This window comes from Felis catus, chromosome E2 (assembly GCF_018350175.1).
Source record: "Felis catus isolate Fca126 chromosome E2, F.catus_Fca126_mat1.0, whole genome shotgun sequence".
Lineage (NCBI taxonomy): Eukaryota > Metazoa > Chordata > Mammalia > Carnivora > Felidae > Felis > Felis catus.
In genome coordinates this window covers 61656309-61680083 of record NC_058382.1, presented here as the reverse complement: position 1 = coordinate 61680083, position 23775 = coordinate 61656309, and the positions used below count along the sequence as shown (strand labels likewise).

Genomic DNA, 23775 nt, shown 5'->3' with positions numbered 1-23775 from the left:
CTCTCCTCCACGTAGCCAGGCAACAAGACACACAGCAAATGTAGAAAAATTTCATTTGCAGACGATACAAATAGACAAACCGCTCCTGTCCTTGGTGAAAGGGAGTGTCATCCAGGGAGCAGTCCCAGGCGGGCACTACGTTGGGGTGCCCACGAGCCCCGCGGGACCCTGGCCCAGCGTCTGCCCAATCACGGCCGTCTCCAGAGGCTTGAAGCCCACGTTGTCCAGAGGGATTCCGAAGGCCAGGAGCTTAGCCTCATAGGTGCGCAGCAGGTCACTGTGGGCCTGTGGGGTGAGAGCAGCATCGGGAGGGGCGGAGCCACACCGAGGGTGACTCTAGCCCAGGCCTTACTCAGCTCTGGAGGGTGCAGGAGGGTGGTGGAGGAAAACCATTTAAAGCTAACCTTTACCAACGGCTCACGGTACGCCACACCTGATCATAAGCACCTTCACATACATAACTCAGCTAACCCACAGTGGGAGATGCTGCCATTATTCCTGTTTCACAGATGGGGAAACTGAAGCAGAAGATACAGACTCAGAGCAGAACTAGAGTCTGAACGTGCTCCTGGCTCCTTGCCAGGTATTTCTCATTCAAATCGGTCATCCCTGACTTCGCGGGCATGACCTTCCACGTGTATATGACCCTCCCTGCCTTGTGGGTGGAGAGTGCAGGCGGCTCTCCATCCCCCGATCCCAGGAAGGCTAAGGTCTGGGCAACAATGCTGGTGGGGCCAACACAGGCAAGGTTCCTGTTCCCCCCCCCCCCTCTGGAAAATGGATACTTTTTAAAGAGTTAATTGCATCGGATTGGTTACAAGGGATTGAAATGCACAGGAAATGCTTGGAGCCTGGTCTGACATCATCCTCACCGTTATCAAGAAAAAGGTGTTGATGCTTGGAGCTGAGATTTAAAGGGTGAGCTCAGGCTGGGCTCCAGACAGAAGTTGGGGGCCAGGTCCTGGCTCTCACCTTTTTCTGGGGGTCGGACCTCCTGACAATCAGATACATTCCCTTAGAACTGCACACACCAGTAGATGGTTCTAATTTTGTAGATCTAAGTATCAGGGGATGCCAGAGCGTATAAGGGAAGTGTCTAGATGGGCAGGGCTGAGGAAAGGCTCAGGGAGATCTGGTCACGGGCGCTGGAGCCCAGCGCCAGTGACAGGCATTGCCTCCCTCCTGGGGTTCCACAACCCAGGGTGCACAGTAGAACCAGGATGCGATGTCCACCGGCAGGTTTATGGGCTTATCTGAGTCACACTCATGGGGTGGCTGCTCGAGGTAAATGTATCTGTAGGCAGCGCTATGTCTGCATTTCCCATAGGCAAAGCCAAGGCAGAGCTGGGGGCTCACCCACAGAGGAGTGAATACTGGGTAGAGGGCCCAGGCCTCTGGGGCTCATGAGGCAGACAACAGAAGGGTCAAGGCACTCCCTGCCACTCCCCAACAGCGGGAGGCCTCGACACTGCTGGTGGCTTTGGTGTGGGTATGGGGTGCAGCTTTCATCAGACTTACAAAGGAGTGAGAGAAGCTTAGACTCGTAACTGTCCCCTACATAGAAGAAGCAAAGGAGGCCCATCCAGTCACCCCAGAGGCCAGGTCAGCAAGAGTAAAGGGTCAAACAGGGAGACAAGGACAGAGCGCCCTCATTTAGCAGACATCCACTGGGCAGGCCCCTGTAAGGGACACCAGGACCGTGGCCAGAGCTGAGACAGGGCTGTCTCAAGCCTGGCAGCTACAGGTCTCCCGGGTGGCCAGGATGCCAGCACAACCGCACTCCCGTGGCAGCATCAGAGACCCAGTCCACACACACAGTGACCCTTAGAAGGCCCGGACAGCCTCAGGCTGTGTATGCCTCAAAGTGTAAATAAGGTGGGGCCCTGAGAGAGGGTCAAGGAGGCTCCTCATACCTTGCAGACCCGGGCCAACTCATACTGCAAGTCCTTGATAGTGTTGTTCTTTGATTCTAGAACATTCTAAGGAGAGAAAGGTGGATGTGAGTTAGAGCTTGTCTTTGAGCTGAGGTAGACAGGGGTTGGCAGGGGTCTGGGAGCTCCAGCAGGGGACCTCAGACATCCAGGGAATGGCAGCCTGACCCCATCACGGTGTGCATCCACACAGGGCGCAGCCAGCCAGCACAGAAAGGTCTTCAGAGGAGAAAGGGAAAATACCATCTGCCTCTCCAGATGGCGACTGTCCAGACGGTGGGAAGTGAGGACAAGAGATTAGAGAAGCCGGGCCAACCACGGCCCAGGGAAGGCCCCTTGAACCCCTACCTGCTGCCTGGAGGGTTCCTGCCTGGCCAGAGAAGTAAGTGTCCAGAAAAGGCAAGAGCTGCCACCTGGCCCACAGTGACCCTGGCCCACAGGCCCAGCTACAGCAACCACTGAGGACCGGACTGATTTCATCATGAGTGCCGGCAACACAGCCTCATCCAGCTGCAACACCAGCTGCCCCTCCCAAAAGTGGAGGCAGGAAAGCCGTCCTGACCTTTCTAACAGGGCCCTGGCTCCCCGCCGGCCGGCGTTCACGGGGATTCACACACAAACAAGGACAAGGACGCAGATGGGCCCCCAGACCCAAGTCCATGGTGCTGCCAGCCCAGACTAGGCCCCTCCCATGTGGCTGCACCACCACAGGCCCCGAGAGCCTGTCCTGAGTGACTCAGGCCCTCCTGGCCCTGCCACCCCCTGAGCCAGGACTCACTGCTGCCCGAAAGCAGCACCTGGTCTCATCCAGAAATGGGCACTACATAACGTTGGACTCCTCAGCACTTCTCCACCAGCAATAAGTCCTTCACCCCTACTCAGTGCCAGCTCACCTCCCACCTTCCCAGAGGGTTCTCTCTGATCCAGTCTGCCCCACCCAGGACCTTCCATGTTTCCTTACCAGCCCCAAACCCAGGGGCACAGCCAACAGCGTGAGAATCACTCCCATCCCTCTGGCTCTGCTCCCTTCGCCTCAGCCTTGCACTCCCCCCAACACTCAAGTAGCAGCAAGGGGCTCACAAGGATACAACCAAGTGGGAGCTGCAAGCTTAAGGTCAAGGCCAGGTGGGCAGTAGGCCAGTGCAGGATGCTTTATGTAAACATGAAGTGACCTGACACAGAGTTCATCCTCAGGGCCTGGGTGTCATGTGAGCAAAGGGGGGTTTATGTTCAGCTGAACTACACAGGGACAAATCACCTTAAAAATGCTACCTGTGTAGGGACACCTGGGTGACTCAGTCAGTTAAGCGTCTGACTCTTGGTTTGGGCTCAGGTCATGGTCTCACGGTTCGTGGGTTCGAGCCCAGCATCAGGCTCCGGCACTGTCAGTGCAGAGCCGGCTTGGGATTCTCTGTCTCTCCCTCTCTCTCTGCCCCTCCTCTGCTCGCTCTCGCTCTCTCTCTCGCTCTCGCTCTCTCTCAAAATAAATAAATAAAACATTTTTTTAAAAATGCTATGTGTGCCATTTCTCAGGATGAAACATGCTTGCGCAAACCGAAGCAGTCAGCAGCCCCTAACTCCGAAGATCTGTTTCTCCATGAAGGAAAAGCAGGCACACACAGGCACCGTCTACCCTGGAAGGATCCACCTCTGGGACAAGCTGGCCTCTCCTCGCTGGGCCTCTCCATAAAGACATGCAGACCAGCTGCGTTCCCTGGGGCCATGCACACCCGCGTCTGTCTCCCAGGCACCCAAGGGCACTGCACCTGGGGCTGTCTCAGGCCTGGCGGCTACAGTAGGTCACCCAGGTGGCCAGGATCCCTGCACAGCCGCACTCCCGCGGCAGCCCAGAGACCCCTTGTCCGGCCTCACCCGTTCTTTCTGTGACATGCCCCAAATAGGCCCAGGGAACAGAGACACAAGGCCCAGCTCCAGGCAAGACGGCCTGCCAGGTGCTGTCAGGCTTTTGCTTGCTGAGCCAAAGCTGGCAGCTATTGCCAGGGTTCCTCAGCTGGCCCCACCAGCCCATGGGCACCCGGGCCCCATCTGTCTTGTTTACTGCTGTCCCCAGTGCCCAAGATGGTTCCAGCATAGAGGAGCACCACGAGGAACTGTGAACTCATGGCCTTTGCTCAGACATAACTCCCTCTGGGAACCCTGCCACAGCACCCGCCACCACAAAGGGGCACCCACAGCCCTGCATTTCCCTGTCCTAACTGCCCACGGCCCTGCATTTCCCCATCCTAACTGCCCACAGCCTACATCCGGACATCAAAGCAACCCAGGCAGACTGTGGCAGTAGTCTCAGCTGAGAGCTCATGGGCCCGACTGTCCCCCAGGCCTGTCTCTAGGTTTGCTGCCAAGTTCCCGAGGAGCGCCGGCCCACAGAAGCTTGAGAAACCCAGGGCCTGATAGGCTGAACTAAACCCATCTCGAGAACTGGACGGGCAGTGGGCTCAGGGCCAGAAGGGCTGAGAGGTTAAGGAGGGGACTCCGGAAGACCTCAGACCTGAGCAAAGCCAGTAACAGAGAACCTGGGGAGCCTGATGGCACACACGGGCCTGTGAGCAGACATCTGCAGCCCCATCTATGCTCAGGCCACAGGAAACCCATGACCCTCCCAACACCACCTGAGGGTCCCCACCGGGATGACGGAGGCTGGATACAAACACACGAAACAAGCGACCCCCAACCCAAGCTCAGGACACCTACTGGGGGGCAAGGACATGAGGCTCCAGCCCAGCACCTCCCCAGGAGCCCGCCTGGGGCCTACCTCCAGCTTGCGGGACACAAGGGTCAGGGCAGCAGGGTCCAGGTTGGAGGCCGCCAGCACCTCATTAATCTGCACCTCTTTCTTCTCCACAGCAGCGCTCAGCGCCTGCAGCTTCCGCTCCAGAACCAGGTTCTTGAAGCCCACCTTCTGCTGCACCTCCAGGATGGCCGCGGTGAACTTCCTGTACAGCTCATCTCGCTCCTGTTGTACCTGCAGGGGACAGGCTGCAGTGGACAAAGAGGCCACCTCCCCCGGAAGCATCTCACTGGTCAGAAGCCCCCTCCCACCTTTTCCCTGGGCCAGAACATACCACTTCTGCCGAGTGAACTCCATTCACCAGGGCCCACCCACGGATGGGGGGGCTGGGTGTCATTTACACTGCCACCACACCCACTCTCTGGGATGGGATTAAAGGGCTGCAGCCATCCACACTGTGGAAAGCAGGAGGAAACACTAACTGGACCCTCGTCTACTAAGCTGTTTCAGGAGGTAGGAGGGCACCCTCGTTAGAGCTGGAGAAGCCCCACAGAGAGGCTGGGGCCCTGGGTTTGTTCAGGAGGCTCAGGAAAGTCATGTCGCTGATCACCCCTACGTCACATCCAAGGCATCAAACTCCAGCAAGCAATGCTTGGGAGTGGGGCCCATGGGGATCCATCCACTCCCTCTGCCAGCCCTGGATCCTAGAACATGCCCCACGAGGCAGATCTGGAGACCAGCCTGTCAATAAATAGAAGTGTTCTTTTTCATCTTCCGATTCTTTTTCCTTTAACTGAGCACCTTAAAGAAAAATCAAGACTGTGTGTAAGTATAAAACGTGAACGCCCCTTAACCCAACTTCCCAGAGGCCTCCATGTGAATCCATGATGTAACTCCTTCCAGAATGTTCTCTACGTGTGTAAAAACATGTCTTGGGGCGCCTGGGTGCCTCAGTCGGTTAAGCGTCCGACTTCAGCTCAGGTCACGATCTCGCGGTCCGTGAGTTCGAGCCCCGCGTCGGGCTCTGGGCTGACAGCTCAGAGCCTGGAGCCTGCTTCCGATTCTGTGTCTCCCTCTCTCTCTGCCCCTCCCCTGTTCATGCTCTGTCTCTCTCTGTCTCAAAAATAAATAAACGTTAAAAAAAATTAAAAAAAAAAAAACATGTCTTACAGCTAGGAAGAGAAGAGGGTTATGCTCAAACCTGCAGCACCTTCTCCTTCTCCTTACTGTACAGTTTTCCCTCGATTCACTTCAATCAGTCCATCCCTTTGGTCTTCAAAATCTGCTGACACATCAACACGCTTGGTTTTCTCAGGAAACACTGACTTTGGCACATACCACGAACGACACTCAAACAGAAGAGAAGGGGGCAAAGTGCACAGGCTCCAACACAAGCCTCTGCAGTCACCCTCCATTTCCTCCTCCCCAAATGCACACCCCCTTAGCCAGCAATGGCGGGGGCGGGGGGGGCATGGGGGGGCGCAGGGCACATCTCACTGGTGACTCAAGGGTCCTTCTCCTGGCCGGCCAGCAGCCTGCAGGACCCTCAGAGGCATCTCTGAAGAAGGTGACTCTAGATCTGATGGGATGATGGGATGTACCTGAGGAATCTGGACCATTCCATAATCACTGTCTGTGAGCATGAATCTCAATCAGGTGAGAAAAGGAACAAAACCTGAATTAACCAAAGTTTACAAAGACAGAACTGCTCTGCCTGGCATGTGTGCCACTCACAGGGTACCTCAGAAAAGCACATTCAACGAGACATCTTCCACCCGATCACATCAGCAAGTTTTGAATTAGTGACATCTGGTTCAGGCAGGAAGTGGCCCCCTGGGTGCTTTGGGCAGAGTCATAACTCAGAACAACGCTCTGTGCGGCCTCTACCCAAATTCGGAACACAAACCTTTTCGCCCAACAAGCCACTGCTAGGGACTGACTTTAAAAGAGATGCTCAGGGGCTCCTGGGTGGCTCAGTCAGTTAAGCGTCCGACTTCGGCTCAGGTCACAATCTCGCGGTCCGCGAGTTCGAGCCGCGCGTCGGGCTCTGGGCTGATGGCTCAGAGCCTGGAGCCTGCTTCCGATTCTGTGTCTCCCTCTCTCTCTGCCCCTCCCCCGTTCATGCTCTGTCTCTCTCTGTCTCAAAAATAAATAAACGTTAAAAAAAAAAAAATTAAAAAAAAAAAAAAAAAGAGATGCTCACCCCTGCACAAAGGTAAACTTAAAAGGAGGACAGTGGCAGTGGTTTGTAACAGCAAAGGACGAAAACAAAGACATCTCTCCAGGGGAAGTGGCTGCATAACAAATGGAGCCTTCTGGGTCGCCTGGGTGGGTCACTGGGTTAAGCGTCCGACTTTAGCTCAAGTCATCATCTCACAGTTTGGGAGTTCGAGCCCCGCATCAGGCTCTGTGCTGACAGCTTGGAGCCCGGAGCCTGCTTCGGATTCTGTGTCTCCTTCTCTCTCTGCCCCTCCCCAACTTGTGCTCTGTCTCTCTATGTCTCTCAAAAAATAAATAAATGTAAAAAAAAAAAAAAAATTTTTAAATGGAGCGTTCTGGCACAGAGCCGAACATGACTGTTCTGTGTGTACAATCTGGAGACAGCACAATCAAGGTGAGGTTAAAAAAAAAAAAAAAAGCACAGCGTTCTTAAGGCATGAAGCCACCCGTACATAAGGGTGCACAGGAAGAAGTCTGCACAAAACTCAAGGAGCTGCTACCACTCGTGAGAACCAGCACTGCACAGCAGGAGGGCCCTCTCATTTTCACTCACAGACGGCAGGGCTCCAGGACTTCTTTACAATGTGTGCCCGACAGTTTACTACTTAAACACATGTACATACATGGAAAAGACCCTCGATGCAAGGGCCAGGTACCCTTCACGTGCTTCAGAGGTGAGCCGGGGGGAAAGAGAATTGGGGGTGATGGTCTCCCAGCAGGGCGCCTGCTCTGTGAGACCCTGGGCCTTCTCTAGAATGTACCACAGGGTTTTGCCCCATAAGGCTGCAGAGCATGAGAAGTGGACAACAGGACTCCCAGCTTTCGAACCTAGAAACCCAGCCGCGGTTTTAAGGCTTCCTGAAACCAATGGCCGAGCCAGGGTTACAGGAAGGGTCTCTCCCTGACTGGGGGTCCCTGGGATGCCGGCCTGGCACCTGCTCACCTTGAGAAATCGCTGCTCCAGCACCTCGTGTTCCCACTGCAGGTCCTTTAGCTCTTTCTCAGCAACCTTCAAACGTGCTTTTGTGCGCTGGAGAGAAAATGAAAGGTGGAGGACAAAGTGTTCAGGACCAGGCGTCCACGTAATGCAGGCTCCTGGGGGATGGCAAGGCCAAAAATAATTGTGGAAGAGAGCTGCCTCAGGGGCACCTGGTGTCTCTGGATCAGGGCTGTCAGTTCGAGCCCCATCCTCAGTGTAGAGACTGATAGAATGAATGAAGGAACGAACGAATGAACGAAGGACTGGCTCAAGGACACAAGCAGCTGAGCGCCCCCCGCAGCAGGCTGGTGGAAACACCTATTGCCCAGAACGCGCACCAGCTTAACATCCTGTCCATGGAGGACACCAGTCAGAGAAGCTGAGATTCAGCCCCCCAGTCCTGCCCTAAAGGCCGACCCTGCTCTGGGACCCAGGAGACACCTTGCTGATGTCCCTCCTCTCCTAGCCCAGGAGGAAGTGCAAGGAGGGAGGCACAGTCAGGCAGAAACTCACAACCAGGGTCTGTCTGTCCCTCTCATAGTTCCCGAGCTTCTTCTGCATCTCAGTCACGTCATCCCGAGCCTTCTGGAGAGGGTCTGTCAGGCGCTTGTTCTGCGCGGACACCTCCATCATCTCCCTCTCGAGGTGACCTTCCTTCTTGCGCATGTCCTCCAACTGCTCCTGTTGGCACAAGTACGGCAGGGGTGCGGCAGGGGTTCGGCAGGCAGTGCCGAGGTCTTCAGAGGGCAGAGCCAGGAGCCCTGCTGCCCACCAAGGACGGTCCTGAAGACCTGTTCTGTGTATAAACACGGAGTAATTTTGCAGTCTTCACTTATTCTGAATCTTCTAGGAAGGCTCCTTCCACACAAATTGAGATTACACTTTTCCAGGACCCGAGGGGCTTTCCCCACCGTGGGAACTCTGTCCCTGCCAGCACTTGCGTGGTGATGACACCACCTGTGCAGCCACGCTGGGGCTCCCACTACAGTTCCGCATGAAGCTTCCACCTGTCGAATGTGTCCTTTTCACGAGCCCCACCTACGCTACAGTCAGGGCAACATCCTGGCTGCCGCCAGCCACAGGTGTGGAGAGGCTCCATTATGAATTCAAACAAGGACAGAGGGGCACCATCAAACATCTTTAAAAGGAGAGTAATGGGCCCGACGGGGTGGAGACCTAGTGTCTGGGGCCCCCGGCCCAGCCGGCCCTACCGCAGCACCTTGAGGGAGTTGATGAGAGCCAGGTTATTGAGGGTGATGTCGTTGTAGTAGTTCTTGATGTCCGTAAAGGCTTCTTCATGCCGCTGCATCAGCATGTTGATCTGGCCGTTCTTTCTCTCCTCCACCTCGTGGATCTCAGTCTTTCTCCTCAGGTCAAGTTCATCCCTAAGCATCTTCATTTTTTTATCATACTTGGCCTCAATTTCTGAAAGGCAGAAGCACATATAGGACAGCTTAGCAGAGGAACAGGTGGCCCAGTGTCTATCAGAATAGATGGAACCTATGGGCACCTGGGCAGCTCAGTAGGTTGAGCGTCCGACTCTCGATTTCGGCTCGGGTCATGATCTCATGTTTCATGGGTTCGAGCCCCATGTCCGGCTCTGCTCTGATAGCATGGAGCCTGCTTGAGATCCTCTCTCTCCCTCTGTCTCTCTCTGCCCCACCCCTGCTCATGCTCTCTCAAAAAATAAACATTAAAAAAAAAGAATAGATGGGACTTCTAAACACGGCCCAGGAACATCCACCAGGATGAAGGCTGTGCACACAAGAGCCGGCAAAGCACAGGACGGGTTTGAGTGGACCTCTCTCTGCTGAGGCTCACAGATGACATATTCAGCACACACACACCACTGTCTGCCTTCCTTCGCCTGTAGCAGGCATTGATAATCAATCCCGGGGTTAGGGTTCCCAAAACGAAGTGTCAGCTGATCCCACGGCTCGGTGGTCATCCAGGCCGACTCTAGAGCTTTATTAGTGAACCCGACAGACTTCTCAAACGGGAGCCTCCTCGGGCCAGAAGCCATGAAAAGACTATTCTAAGAATACTGCCCACAAGACAATAACTGCCACGTGCCTCAAACTGCTGATTTGTGCCAGGAGTAGGGACGTAGGTGGTAACCACAGCCTCCCCAACTTGCGTGGAAGTAAGTTGTTTCGGGATTCTGGGCAATCCGTCAGCCTTGGAAACTACATTTTCTCTCTGCGTGTCTAGGCCATTTTAACCTGGTTTCTGTGCCCTGGGTGAGCTGGCCCTAGAGGTAAATTTCCTTCTGACAGGACGCATGTAAGGAACTGACCTCGCACTTGCCTCTCGAAGTCATTCCGCATCTTGGTGACCTCCTCGCTGTGCTTCTGCAAAGGCAGAGAAGCAGGCCGTTACTAGGTGACAGACACACACAGAAGCCTCTCCCTGGGGCTGGCCCTGCTCCTCGGTGGTATGGAAAATCCAACTCCGGAAACTCTGCGCTGTTTCTGGAGGGTGCTGGGCTCCCCTCATCTCCGAGCTCTTGGCCCATGCTCAGAATAACGTGGTTTTGGTAACTTCTGTGTTTCATAATTCACTTTCCTTGGTTAATGACCGAATGTTAACAGACGTGCTAAACACTGACCGTGCTTGGCCCCTCACTCAGCTTGCCCACAGGTCGGAGAGCACGGGCCAGGTCTACACGGAGCTGCAGGTTCTCTCCAGATGCCTGACGGCCTGCTTCAGCTGTGACTTAGAGCAGCATTCACAATTATTTTCACAGTTATATAGAGAGGTTTTGAATAGAAAATTTAATTATTTTTTATAGGATAGTAGTTTTGCACAAAGGGGAATTCTGACCACATAACTACTCCATATCCAGGCCTCAGGTAAGCAGACAGCCTCACATCACCAAATTCACTGGAAATCTGTCTGTCAGCAAAGACCAGACTATTCTTATAGGTCCAAGACTTCACCGTCAGCCTTCACTGCAAAGTCTTTTCTTAGTTGAGGCTGCGGTGCCTCCAGCATGAGGCAAACGTATTGACAAAGTCTTCTGAACCCACAGCCAAGAAGAACCTTAGAAAACCAAAGTCAGACACATCTTCCCTCTGCCCAAAACCTCCAAAGTTCCCCCAACTAAACCCAGGTCAACAGCTGGGTCCTGACTGTGGCTTTTGATGCCGACAAGCTCTGACCTACCTGCCCAGCCACCTTGCCCCTTGCTCCTCTGGGCCTCCACACCGGCCCATCCCCTATGCCTTCTCCAGACCTGGTCTCCCTAAGCCTGGCTCAGCCCCACCGCCTTCCAGCCTTTGCCCAAATGTCACCTTCTCAATGAGACACTCCCAGAATTTCTTGTAGAAGAATACAACCCTACCCTCAACCCACTGCATCCTCTTCCCCGCACTGCTCTTCCCACAGCGTTTATGCCTGTGAATGTGCTCCACGTATCCAACACTTCGTTCTGTCTTTTGTCTCCTTCCTGGACTGTCAACCACACGTGGGCAGTCATTCTCTCAGTCCTGCTCCCTATATGTCCCCAGAGATCAGAACAGGGCTTGGCACCTTATGGGCACCAGGCAAATGAATCTCAACCTCCACCTGGAACCCCCAAGCCTCACTCAGAAAGGACCAAAAAGTTAGCCAGGTGCTTATGAACCCAGCTTGCATGACAAACTGCCATGGCCACGGAGGGGCTGGCATACCAGACATGTTAATGGTTGCATATGTTTCTTTTTTTTTTTTTAATGTATGTTTATTTTTGAAAGAGAGACAGAGCACGAGCAGGGGAGGGGCAGAGAGAGAGGGAGACACAGAATCTGAAGCAGGCTCCAGGCTCTGAGCTGTCAGCACAGAGCCCGACAAGGGGCTTGAACTCACAAACTCGAGATCATGACCTGAGCCGAAGTCGGACGCTCGACCGACTGAGCCACCCGGGCGCCCCGGTTCTGTATGTTTCTAAATGCACCTGACAGACTCCTGGGAAAGCAGCCAGGTGTCAGGTGTCAGCAGCACATGAAGAGGACCCTAGGCTGGATTTTCCCCTTGGGAAGTCCATTTGTTGCTCAGATCTGAAATAAAATTCTGTATTTGGCCCCCAAATGGGATTTGTCTTTTTCTTAAATAGTTCAACTAATTCCCAAAATGCAGGAAGCTTCTAAGCAAAATACGAATTCCCAGGTAAGTTGACTAATCAGGAGTTCACGGTCCCCAGCAGCCAGTCAGGCACTGGCGGCCCTCACACCTACCAGCCGCAGGTTCTTCACCACCACCTCGTTGGCCAGCTCCTGCTCCTTGAGCTCCACCTTCAGCGCCCGCGTGTCCTTGCGCAGTGCACCCTCCTGTGCGCAGTGCTCCCTCTGGGCCAGCTTCATGACCACGGCACCCTCAGCCTTCATCTCGGTCAGGTTGTTCTGATGCTCGTACAGCAGGTGCTTCACCTTCTGCTTGTACACCTGCAGGCAGCGAGAGCACCGCTTGCTTCCCTGCACACTCTCACCCACACCCCTGCACACGCACACTCGCCTGCTCACCTGCCCGTGCATGCTCACCTGCAGGCACATATCCTTTTTTTTTTTAATGTTTTATTTATTTTTGAGAGAGAGAGAGAGAGAGCGCACAAGTTGGGGAGAAGCAGACAGGGGGACAGAGGATCTGAAATGGGCTCCAAGCTGACAGCAGAGATCCCGATGTGGGGCTCGAACTCACGAACCAGGAGATTATGACCTGAGCCAAAGTCGGACGCCTAACCGACTGAGCCACCCAGGTGCCCCGTGCACATACCCTTTTATAAAAAATACTTTCATGAGTATTTCATGAGTGGCTCAGTCAGTTAAGCGTCCAACTCTTTTTTTTTTTAATGTTTATTTATTTCTGAGACAGAGAGAGACAGGGCATGAGTCGGGGAGGGGCAGAGAGAGAGGGAGGCACAGAATCGGAAGCAGGTTCCAGGCTCCGAGCTGTCAGCACAGAGCCCGATGCGGGGCTCGAGCTCACAAACCCTGAGATCATGACCTGAGCTGAAGTCGGTCGCTCACCCGACTGAGCCACCCAGGCGCCCCTAAGTGTCCAACTCTTGATTTCAGTTCATGTCACGATCTCCTATGTCAGGCTCTGCGATGAGCATGAAGCCTGCTTGGGATTCTCTTTCTCCCCCTCTCTCTGCCCTTCCCCCACTCGTTCTCTCTCTCTCTCTCTCTCTCTCTGCCCTTCCCCCACTCATTCTCTCTCTCTCTCTCTCTCTCTCTCTCTCTCTGAAAATAAAAAAACTTAAAAAAACAACAAACCTTCATTTCCCAGTGTAAAGGATACACAGGGCTGTGACCCCAAAGCAAGCAACAAAATGCCCCCCTGCCCGAGCCCCGTTCTTCTGTGCCATACGGTATGTCCAGCAGGGACGGGCAGGCCAGCTGCATTTACCTTGATCTCAACCTGGTGCCTCTCCTCAGCCTCCTCCATTTCCCGGTCCTTGTTCCGCAGCTCGGCCTTCTTCTCCTCCAGCTGCCTCCGCGTGATCTCCCAGAAGGTATGGATCTTGTCCCGCTCCAACTGGAAGTAGTTGCGCTCCTCACGCTCACGGTCCAGCTCCTCGCGGACACGGCTGACATGCTCCTCCACCTGCCGGGCAGAGCGCAGCCGTGAGGCCGAGCAGGGCCCTCCTCCCGCCCCTGCCCACTGCGATGAAGAAAGAAAGGCCGTTCTCACCTAAACACAAGTAAAAACTAAAAGTGAGATGTTAAAATACGATGCTAGAAAGGTCCCGAGGACAGGACATAATTCAGAAAATAGCAGAAGTACCTTGAATGTAACCAATAATCAAAATATGACTGTATCTTTTCATCCATTCCCAGGAATTTATACTAGAGGAATTTCTCAAAAGAACACAAGAGTTGGAGCACCTGGGTGGCTCAGTCAGTTGGGCGTCTGACTTTGGCTCAGGTCATGATCTCACCGTGCGTGGGTTCGAGCCCCGCGTCGGGCTCTGTGCTGACAGCTCAGAGCCTGGAGCCTGCTTCCGATTCTGTGTCTCCCTCTCCCTCTGCCCCTCTCCTGCTCATGCTCTCTTTCTCTCAAAAGTAAATAAACGTTAAAAAATTAAAAAAAAAAAAAAAGAAAAAGAACCAAAAAATACAAGAGTTATCTGCTCAAAGACATTAGCCACTTCATTATTACAACAGCAAGAAAAGTTTAAAGGAAGTAATCTGAGATGATTTTAAATAGGGAAATGGCTGAGAAATTAGAGTAAATCTACTAAAAGGTTATATGGCCCAAAGACACATAAATATGAAAATGATGGAGCAGCATGTACACACATTAACAAAACAATGCTAAATTAAAAAACATTCACCTTCTGGTGGTGCCTGGGTGGCTCAGTTAAACATCCGACTTGATTTCAGCTCAAGTCACGATCTCACAGTTCGAGAGTTAAAGCCACGTATCTGCACTGTCAGTACAGAGCCTGTTTGGGATTCTCTCTCTCCCTCTCTCTCTCTGCCCTTCCCTTGCTCTCTCTCAAAATAAGTACATAAAACTTTAAATAAATAAATAAACAAACAAACAAACGCTCACCTTTAAAGGTATGTTAAGCAAAAAAAATATACAAACCCAGAAGAACCCCTAACAGTCAAAAAGGTTTTGTCCGAAGCCCACTGCAAATCTCCAAATAGGTTAATTTTTTTTTTTTTTTTTTTTTTTTTTTTTTACGTGGGGCTGGTTCTTGGCTTTCTTGGGAATTTCATCTCCATCAAGAATTAGTCATCTTCAGAGTACAACTTCAGGCCACTCAGTGTGAAGTTTTTCTCTCCTGATAACCCCACTCCTCACAGGGAAACCACACTTCTCACTTCAAGAGAAGGCCAAGGGGTGCTTGAGTGGCTCAGTCGGTTGAGCGTCCGACTCTTGATGGCGGCTCAGGCCATGACCCCAGGGTCATGCACACGGTCTGCACTGAAAGTAGAGCCCACTTGGAATTCTCTCCCTCTCTCTCCTTCCGCCCCTCTCCCCCACAAATAAATAAACATTTTTTAAAAAGAGAGGGAGGGGCGCCTGGGTGGCTCGGTTGCTTAAGCGTCTGAGTTCAGCTCAGGTCACGAGCTCACGGTTCATGGGTTCGAACCCTACATCGCGTTCTCTGCTCTCAGCAAATCCTTTGTCAGATCCTTTGTCCCCGTCTCCCTCTGCCCCTACACTGCTCATACTTTCTCTCTCTCAAAAAGAAATAAAACATTAGAAGATAAAAGTAAAAATAAATAAATAAAATGAATTAAAAACTTTAAGAAGAGAGAAGGCCAAGATAACAAGCCCCCAAGGAGGGGCAACCAGAGCTCTGCGGTGGGGAACCTGGGTGGGGCTTGCTCCCCATGGGGGTCTGAGGAGGGGTCAGCAGATGACAGTGTCCTCGTGGCACAGACCTTTCCTATCTAGACTCAAACAGACAGCCTAAACCAGGCTCCTACCTAGTTCGATTGACTCACAGTCTTAGATTTCCCTCAATATTTAGGTTTCTTCTAAATATCCAGATTTCTAGCTTCTCTTTGAAAAGCAGAAAACAGATCACACTGGAGCCCAGTGCCCCCAAGGTAACCATCCAATGAACTGACTGCAGCTGTCTCCAGTCCCTCACCCAGCTGTCCCCAGTCCCTCACCCCTGCCTGGACCCTAGACAGTTCTGAGGTGTCAGGGCCCACATGTGCAACCTAACCACTGCCGTGTCACAGTTCTGTATCCACAGGGACAAGAAGTAAACGGGGAGACGAGAAGCAGCTCAACTGATGGCAATATGACGTGCCGTCCATTCCACACACAGCAGCCCCACCCTCTCTCCAAAACACAAACCGGAACCCATCACCATCTCCTTAAACTGCTTGAGGTTCCCCTGCATGTAAAATAAAGCAACCCTTCACTAGTGTACAAGGGCCTCTGTCCAGCTCATCAACTTCAGCTCATGTCACTGTCCCTGTCTCCTTTGTATTTATGTCTTAAAACTATCAAGGGAGTTATTAACACCAACCCACAAAAAAAAAAAAAAAAAACACCAACCCACAAGCTGACATGGGACCCTCAAGAGGCCTATAGCAGACACTCACGGGTCAGTCACCAACACAGGCTGCAGGGGCCACCACACCTGCTCTCATGGTTCACCACGTGCTGCAGTTTTTCACTGGAATTATAATTAGATAATTACGTTCTCTGGTCCTTAATGTCGCCAAGATGGGTAAGTGGCTTAAAATAATTCCTACTGTTTAATGCAAATAAAATAAACAACAATATTATATACGCATATAACAGCCCAGTAAGCATCAGGTGCATAAAAGGATAAGACTGAAAGGATATACAGAAAATTAAAAATAGTTTTTATTTTGGAAAATCATTTCCTTCCAAATTGCTACCACCCTATTTAAAAATGTCTTCAGTGTACTGATGCCTTTTTTAAACTGTACTGTGCTTGAGAGTTTTGGAGCCAACGAAAAGTATGGAAATGGGAAGAGGTGTTATCTTGGTTTGGACACGAGTGCAGGAGCACACTGAGGGGAGGTGGACAAGGAGGCAGTGGGCAACAGTCTGTAAGAAGTTCAGAAAGGGGCGCCTGGGTGGCTCAGTCGGTTAGACGTCCGACTTCAGCCAGGTCACGATCTGGCGGTCCGGGAGTTCGAGCCCCGCGTCGGGCTGTGGGCTGATGGCTCAGAGCCTGGAGCCTGCTTCTGATTCTGTGTCTCCCTCTCTCTCTGCCCCTCCCCTGTTCATGCTCTGTCTCTGTCTCAAAAATAAATAAACGTTAAAAAAAAAATTAAAAAAAAAAAAAAAGAAGTTCAGAAAGACAAACAGCCAGAGACAACTCCGAACGATACTCGCCAGTCCCATCCCGACCTAATTGCTCACCTGCTCCTTGCTCATGTCCTCCGGAGCAAGCCCGTCAACAATCGGGGTAGCTTTGGTTTTCCCTTTCTTCCCTTTCTTCTTGGGCGCCTTTGATTAAAGAAGAGATGATCGGGTAAGACAGGGAGGCCTGGCTCTGATTAATTCCCGGGGTCACCGGAAGAGGAGTACCTGTCGTGGTACCTCTGTCCTACTGCTCACTGTCTCATGCCCCACCTGGAGCACATCACTCCGCCCTAAGGTTTCCCCACCCTTCACCACCCACACATTTCTCTGTTGACACCTCTGGAGAAACAAGGAAAAAAAATCTTCCTTTTTAGAAGAGAACATTTTCTCCCTCAGAAAGGAAGGGACGGGGAACTCATTCCAAATCCATTCCTTGGTACGTGGCAGAGACCTCCTTGGTGTAGATGCAAAATGTGCTTGGCCAGGACAAACCCCGGTACCACACTGCCAAACGTTACTATGTTGGCTATAATGCTTGGTCACCACCATAGAGAAACCTGCAAGAAACTGTTCAATAAGTCTAAGGAGAAATGTCTCCATAGCAATGATCACAGGTGGTAATAGAAGGCTTCCTTTCTTCCAAATATAAAGCTTCAGAGAATCAGAGGCGCCTGGGTAGCTCAGTCAGTTAAGCGTCTCTTGATTTCAGCTCAGGTCATGATCTCAGTTTATGGGATCAAGCCCCATGTCAGGCTCTAAATTCTCTCTCTCCCTCTCTCTCTCTCTCTCTCTGCCCCTCTTCCGCTCCCGCTGTCTCTCCCTCAAAATAAATAAACTTAAAAAAAAATCTTTGGGGTATGTGGGTAGCTCAGTCGGTTAAGCACCCCAGTTCAGCTCAGCTCATGATCTCGCGGTTCGTGGGTTCGAGCGCCGCGTCGGGCTCTGTGCTGACAGCTCAGAGCCTGGAGCCTGCTTCGGATTCTGTGTCTCCCTCTCTCTCTGCCCCGTCCCCGCTCGTGCTCTGTCTCTCTTTCTCTCTCAAAAACAAACATTTAAATAAACAAACAAGTAAATAAACATTATTTATTATTAATTAATTTTAAACATTAAAATAAATACATAAATAAATCCTTGAAAGAAGCCTTGTCAGGAGCTGAAGCAGACAGCACTCGCCACGGGTGTGCTATAAATGGTTCACCACACGGACCTGCTCTTAGTGTCACTTGCTTTTAACAACTTTGACAAGATGAGAGAAACCTCCCACCTCCACTCACCTCTCAAGGGCCACTCAAGCAGGTACCGAAGTTCCAAATCCCTGTCTTTATGCCTAGACTTCTCCCAACTCTGTGACCCATGCTTTTGCACGCGCATGAATCCACATGTTTCTGTAACATATTTGTGTGTCTAAACGTCCCTATTAATGTTTTCATGTGTGTACATGCATGTCTACACGTCTCTGTAACATGTTTACGATTACAAAAAAGTTTTACGTGGATATCTCGGAAAACACAGAAAAGCAAAAAGTGAATAGGAAAATCACCCATATTCCCACAAGCTAGCGATACACAGAAGTATTTTAGCGATCTTTTCCAGCTGATTTTAAAAGACCCATCCACTAAAATCTTTCCTCCTTCGAGAAGTCCACCCCATCAGAAGGTCCCAAAGGTTCACCACTACTTGGCAATTCACAGCCAACTGCAGGGGCTTGGAGAGGCATTCTCCCCGCCAGCTGATGGCCCGCGGGCTACACCCCAGAAAATGCGCTACTGAACGCGTCTATACCATGGGTGCCAGGGCAGCTGAGGGCCCCAATACAGGAGAGAGGCAGGAGGAAGAACTGGAGAGGCGGTGAGCTCCCCGTCTTGCTCGGACAGGCCTGCCTCCCACGGGGTTCTCCAAGGAAACAGCGGTTCCTGTATCCTGGGGCTCTGTCCAGTACTCCTTGCTGTAGCGGGAACTCCAGCCACTGCGGTATGCCTCAGACTCTCCATCCCAGAGACTGGGCGTCCTAGGGTGTCCCCTGACCCCGACTGTGCTCCACGGGACCCTATAATGTCAGACCCTAGGGCCCAAGGATGGGAGGACTGAGACTTCCATAACAAATGGGAAATCTTTTTGTCCCAGGTTCTGTTTTCTGGACGGCTTGCACATCAAACCCTGGATCTCGGCGCGGGGGTTGGGGGGGGGGGGTGGTGCGGTGAGCGCAGGAGCCTGGAGATCCCAGATCTCTCAGCTCAACGTGCGTGCGGGATGCGGGATGCGGCAAGCGTAGCGCCCCACGCTCTCCTCATGGGAACGCCAGGAGAGCACCAAGGCCTCAATTCCAGGAACCCAGAGCTCCAAGCCTGCCCACTCTTGGGGTCTCAGTGCGCACAGGTCCCGGGACCCCAGGCCTCCCCATCCAGGGGTCTCTCTGCGCGCAGGACTGTCTAACCGAGGAGCCCCTGGCCCCCTCAGGGACCCTAGCCGGGTACCCCGCGCCTCCTCACCATAGCTCTCGTGGTGGATTCCCGCCGCGACCTGCAGACAGAGGCGCCCGCCCGACGGAGGCCGCAGCGTCTCCCGGCAACCGATGGGCGGTCCCGCGCGAAACCTCGAAGATCCTCGCGAGACTCGGCCAGCCGGTACAGTCCCTCGCCGCCGCGGAGGCGAGTCCCTAGCAACTCGCGCTGGGCGGAACCCGGGGTTGCCCGAGTCGAGTAGGTCTTGCGGCGGCCTGGTGTCAACCGCACTCTGGATCTTCCCGAAGCTCCTAAGCGCATTTCGTTGGGGGATTATGGTGTTTTTTGCGTGTCTCCCCGACTAGAACTTAAGCTCCCCGGAGGGGGAGGAAGTGTTTCGTCCACTTCTTACCTACAGCGCCTAGAACAACAGTACATACCAGGTGTTCAGTAAGAGTGCCTTCAACGAAGGAGGGAGACCGCAAGGAAAGACAGATCAGCCGCCCAAGGCTCCCAGACGCTATGCAAATCGGATTCAAATTTGGGCCGAGGTTACGCCCCTGGGCCACACCCCCGCCCACCTTTGAAAATTCCTCCCACCAGCTGCCGCGGTGAGGGTGGAAGGTAGCTGGGTTTCCGCGAACCATCAGAACAAAACAAAAATAGGAAAGAAAAGTATTTTCCAGCTAGCTCCAAAGTTTTGAAGTCGGCAAGTGTCTCCTCAAAAACAAACTGCTCTGCCAGAGGAGGCCTCCTCTGTGGCCCCCGGTCCTCGTGGTGAGGAAAAACTAGAAACCTCTGCCAGGGGTTTCCAGACAGGCACTGCAGAAAAAGCCTTAGGAGGTCCCTTTCCCAACCCCTTGCTCTGAAAACTGCAAATCATTATATGATTCTGCAGGTGAATTTCCAACCCCTGCCACCACCCTGTTGCCCAGGTGTATCACTCCCTGTCAATCAGAAGACTAAGAATGTGTCATAAGCAGGTGCCCATCTTTACACACCCTCTCCTTTTTTTTTTAATTTTTTTTTCAACGTTTATTTATTTTTGGGACAGAGAGAGACAGAGCATGAACGGGGGAGGAGCAGAGAGAGAGGGAGACACAGAATCGGAAACAGACTCCAGGCTCTGAGCCATCAGCCCAGAGCCCGACGCGGGGCTCGAACTCCCGGACCGCGAGATCGTGACCTGGCTGAAGTCGGTCGCTTAACCGACTGCACCACCCAGGCGCCCCTACACACCCTCTCCTTTAACATCTTCCTAACTAGTGATTTTGCAGCAGGTCATATGTTCCCATCTGTTTGGGGGTGGAGAAGATTCCAGAATTTTTTCACCCTGGAGAGTTGCACTGGGGACAAAGTGTGAGTAATGAAGAAGGGATCTGCCAATCCCACCCAAGGAAGAAGATGCCTCCTTAGCTGGGCTTGCTTAGGCCCCAGGCACACACACACAGGCAGTGATCCGAGAGCCACAGTGAGGACCCTGAGGGGCTTCCTGGTTTACCCACAGAAGCCATGACTGCTCTTGGACTGGACCAGCCAATTGGAAGGACCCACCTTGCACAGAGCCATGATTTATTTATAGCAGGCCCTGACGCCTTTGTGAGGTCTGGTCACGTCCCTGTGCCTACACCACTGGCCTGATAGGGGCCTCCTCCCCCAATGCCAGGGCCTCCCAGAGGGAATTTGGCGGGCGAGACAGTGCAGCTGGGTAACACGGAGGGGTAATTATTGTTATTTAACTCTTACTTTGACAGACCCAATATGCTAGGTGCCTCATGCTGACTGGCTTTTTTGCTTTAGAAGTCTGGGAGTTCTGAATTAAATAAATGCATTAACAAGAATTCCTTTCAGCAAAAAGGGCAAGAAAAAGAAGGTGAGCTCAGGATAACGAGACAGGGAATTCATTTGTCAAAAGCAGCAGCATCGCTTAGTTTATCGTTCCACAGAGAGCCCTGGCTGACAACTCCCCGGGCTCCTGACAGGCCCACAGTGACCTGTGCTTTTCATATTGGATTTGAGTTCAGATTCTTAGAAAAGAGCCTTTTCTTCACATGTGTGGCTCAAGATACTTTTATTCAGCATCAAGCTGTGCAGCTCCGAAACCCAGATAAATGGCATCTGAGTTTCCTGCAAAATCACAGAGCAAATGTTAACATAGACAAACCCCCTGACCATATTGTCTAATGTCTGCCTCTTCCTCATGCCTGCTGCCTTGGTCAGTTAGGTAAACTGCTTCAGACCACTACATCATCATCATCACTTCTCGGCCTTTTGGCTAAGATCAAGTGCAGACCACTACGTCAACTCAACAGATGCCTGGGTGTTAAGGTAATAGAATACTTCAGCGACACCTGGGGGGCTCAGTCAGTTAAGTGTCTGACTCTTGATTTCAGCTCAGGTCATGATCTCATGGTTCGTGGGATCGAGCCCCGTGTCGAGCTCCATACTAACCACAAGGAGCCTGCTTGGAATTCTCTCTCTCCCTCTTTCTCTGCCCCTCCCCTGCTTGTTCTCTCTCTGTCTCCCTCCCTCCCTCTCCCTCCCTCTCTCTCCCTCTCTCTCTCTTTCAAATTACATAAATAAGCTTTAAAAAAAAAAGATAACGGAGGACTTGAGAAGACTGGACTCTCATTTAGAGATAAATAGTGAAGTATTTACAAATGAAATTATATAATGTGTAGGATTTGCTTCAAAAAAATCCAGCAATGAAGGGAGGTAATTGATAGTAGAGAGGAAAGATGATCAGCCATGAGTTAGTAACTGCTGAGTCTGGGTGTTGGGTACAAGCAGGTTAATTGTGCTATTCTCTCTCCTTTTGTTTAAAAATGTTCTTAATGAAAAGTTCAAAATAAATAAACACTGGCTCTGGAATCAGATCACCTGCTGGTCACCAGCTGGAATGCCTTAGACAAGACCCCCTCTGTACCCACCTACCCATCTCTCAAATAGGGAAAATTATTAAACAATTGCCATTACAGTTACTGTGGCTGCATAACAGGTTATCCCCAAAAGTAATGGCTTGATACAGTAACAATATCGGTTTTGCTCATGAGTCTACAACTCAGCCAAGACTCAGTGGGGGACAGCTCACCTCAGCTCCACAGAACACCCCCAGAGGGGTGGCTCAAAGGCGGGTCTCATGTCTGCCCCATGGCCTGAGGACTTAAGTCCGGTCTGCTGGCTATTGCTGGCCAGAACACACACATTGACGTCTTGAGTGGCCTGGAATTCCTCACATAAGGTGGCCAGGTTCCAGGGGGTCTTCTGAGGGACAGGTGAATCTCCCTTATGACCCAACTTTTGAAGTCACATGGCATCATTTCTGCCACACTCTATTGGCCAGAGCAGTCACAAGGCTTGCCCAGGTTCAAGCAGGAAAAGTATAGGTGAGGGAATGTCTTGAGGGGAGTGGAAAGGTTCTGGAAATGGAATCAGAAATACCAATCTGGGGTGCCTGAGTGGCTCAGTCGGTTGAGCGTCCGACTTCAGCTCAGGTCATGATCTCACTCGTGGTCTCTGAGTTCGAGCCCCATGTCGGGCTCTGTGCTGACATCTTGGAGCCTGGAGCCTGCTTCGAATTCTGTGTCTCCCTCTCTCTCAGCCCCTCTCCCTCTCATGCTCTCTCTCTCTCTCTCTCTCTCTCTCTCTCAAAAATAACTAAAAACATCAAAAAAAAATTTTTAAAGAAATACCAATGTGACCATTTTGAGAAAATACAATCTGCCACCCCAGCTCACTCTGAACAGCCAGTACCTATCCCCTGTCCCAACTTCCCAGGGCACTCACTGGCTTGCTTATGGCCCCACCACCCAGCCTAGAACTCAGTTTTGTCCCTGGAAAGCCAAATCTCTGCCTTTTGGGGTCACATGGAGGCCAGTGGCTCACAGCAAGGGCTGGTTCTACAGGGTCACGAAATCATTTTAGAAGGTTGCAAACTGCAGGTTTTGTTCACTCTCAAAGGCTGTGGGCTCCCCGTGACTGGAGTTGGGCTGGGCAGCGAGGGCCTTCCTCGAGTGGCCGAAACTGTCCGGACCACCTGCCTTTGAGAGGGTGCCTGTCCTGCAAACACCAAGTTCATACCCACCTCCCTCCTCTGCGGGCCTTTTTCACTCCCAGCTGGGTACAAACTCTTTCTCCCTGATGCTCTTCCGTGGTTGGTTTTGTTTTTATAAAAGTGCAGTCTTTGGGCTTGAATCGGACCCTCTGGCTTCCAGTGCCTGGCTGTGCAGCCTTGGTCAGCTTACCTACCCTCTCTGTGCTCAACGTCTGCGCCTGGAAAAACAGGACACCGTCTTCTTTGGATCTCTGGGAGAATTAATGAGATACTGCGCACAAAGAACTTGACACAGGGACGCATTCCAGGGGCGTGTGTTTGCGGTTCTCGACGCGCCCGGATCCTGCCTGCCTTCCCGGGGCGCCCTGGCTGCCCGCTCCCACCTCCCTACCTCCCATTCCCCCACCCGCGCCCCACTCCGGCCTCGCCGTTACACTCCCGCCCAACCCCACCCACATGTGTTCTCCATAGTATTAGCCACAATCTGCAAATCTTTGCTTACAGGCCAGGGGTGTGGGCGCCGCCTTTGCCTCTCCTCGTGCCTCCCCTCCATGGCCAGCGAAGCACCGACGAGTAGCTGGCACCCCATAAATATCTGGGGGTGAACAAATGGA

At 52.3% G+C, this 23775-nt stretch overlaps 1 protein-coding gene across 4 annotated transcripts; it reads right to left on the bottom strand.

The window, feature by feature from the left end:
* Positions 1-36: 36 nt before the first annotated feature.
* On the bottom strand, positions 37-23752 carry GAS8 (growth arrest specific 8). Of its 4 annotated transcripts, none has more exons than XM_003998382.6 (12): positions 23664-23752; positions 19156-19528; positions 16724-16810; positions 13265-13462; positions 12094-12300; positions 10176-10230; positions 9099-9304; positions 8393-8560; positions 7844-7930; positions 4705-4914; positions 1914-1979; positions 37-285 (listed from the first exon to the last, which is right to left on the bottom strand). In XM_003998382.6, the coding sequence occupies exons 2-12, from the start codon at positions 19426-19428 to the stop codon at positions 136-138; spliced, it is 1707 nt and encodes a 568-aa protein (XP_003998431.1). In that variant the 5' UTR covers positions 19429-19528; positions 23664-23752; the 3' UTR covers positions 37-135. The 4 variants fall into 4 exon arrangements, with proteins under 4 accessions (XP_003998431.1, XP_044902809.1, XP_044902810.1 ...); XM_045046874.1 differs by lacking the exon at positions 23664-23752 and adding an exon at positions 23192-23361; XM_045046875.1 differs by lacking the exons at positions 1914-1979; positions 23664-23752 and adding an exon at positions 23192-23365.
* Positions 23753-23775: the final 23 nt, after the last annotated feature.

Excerpts from the sequence above, each read along its gene's own strand:
- GAS8 (XM_003998382.6), bottom strand. The coding sequence starts at position 19,428 with ATGCGCTTAGGAGCTTCGGGAAGATCCAGAGTGCGGTTGACACCAGGC. Across the intron at positions 7,931-8,392 it reads GGGACAGACAGACCCTGGTT|CGCACAAAAGCACGTTTGAA; the intron begins GTGAGTTTCTGC and ends TTTTCTCTCCAG. Across the intron at positions 4,915-7,843 it reads TGGAGCAGCGATTTCTCAAG|GTACAACAGGAGCGAGATGA; the intron begins GTGAGCAGGTGC and ends TGTCCCCTGCAG.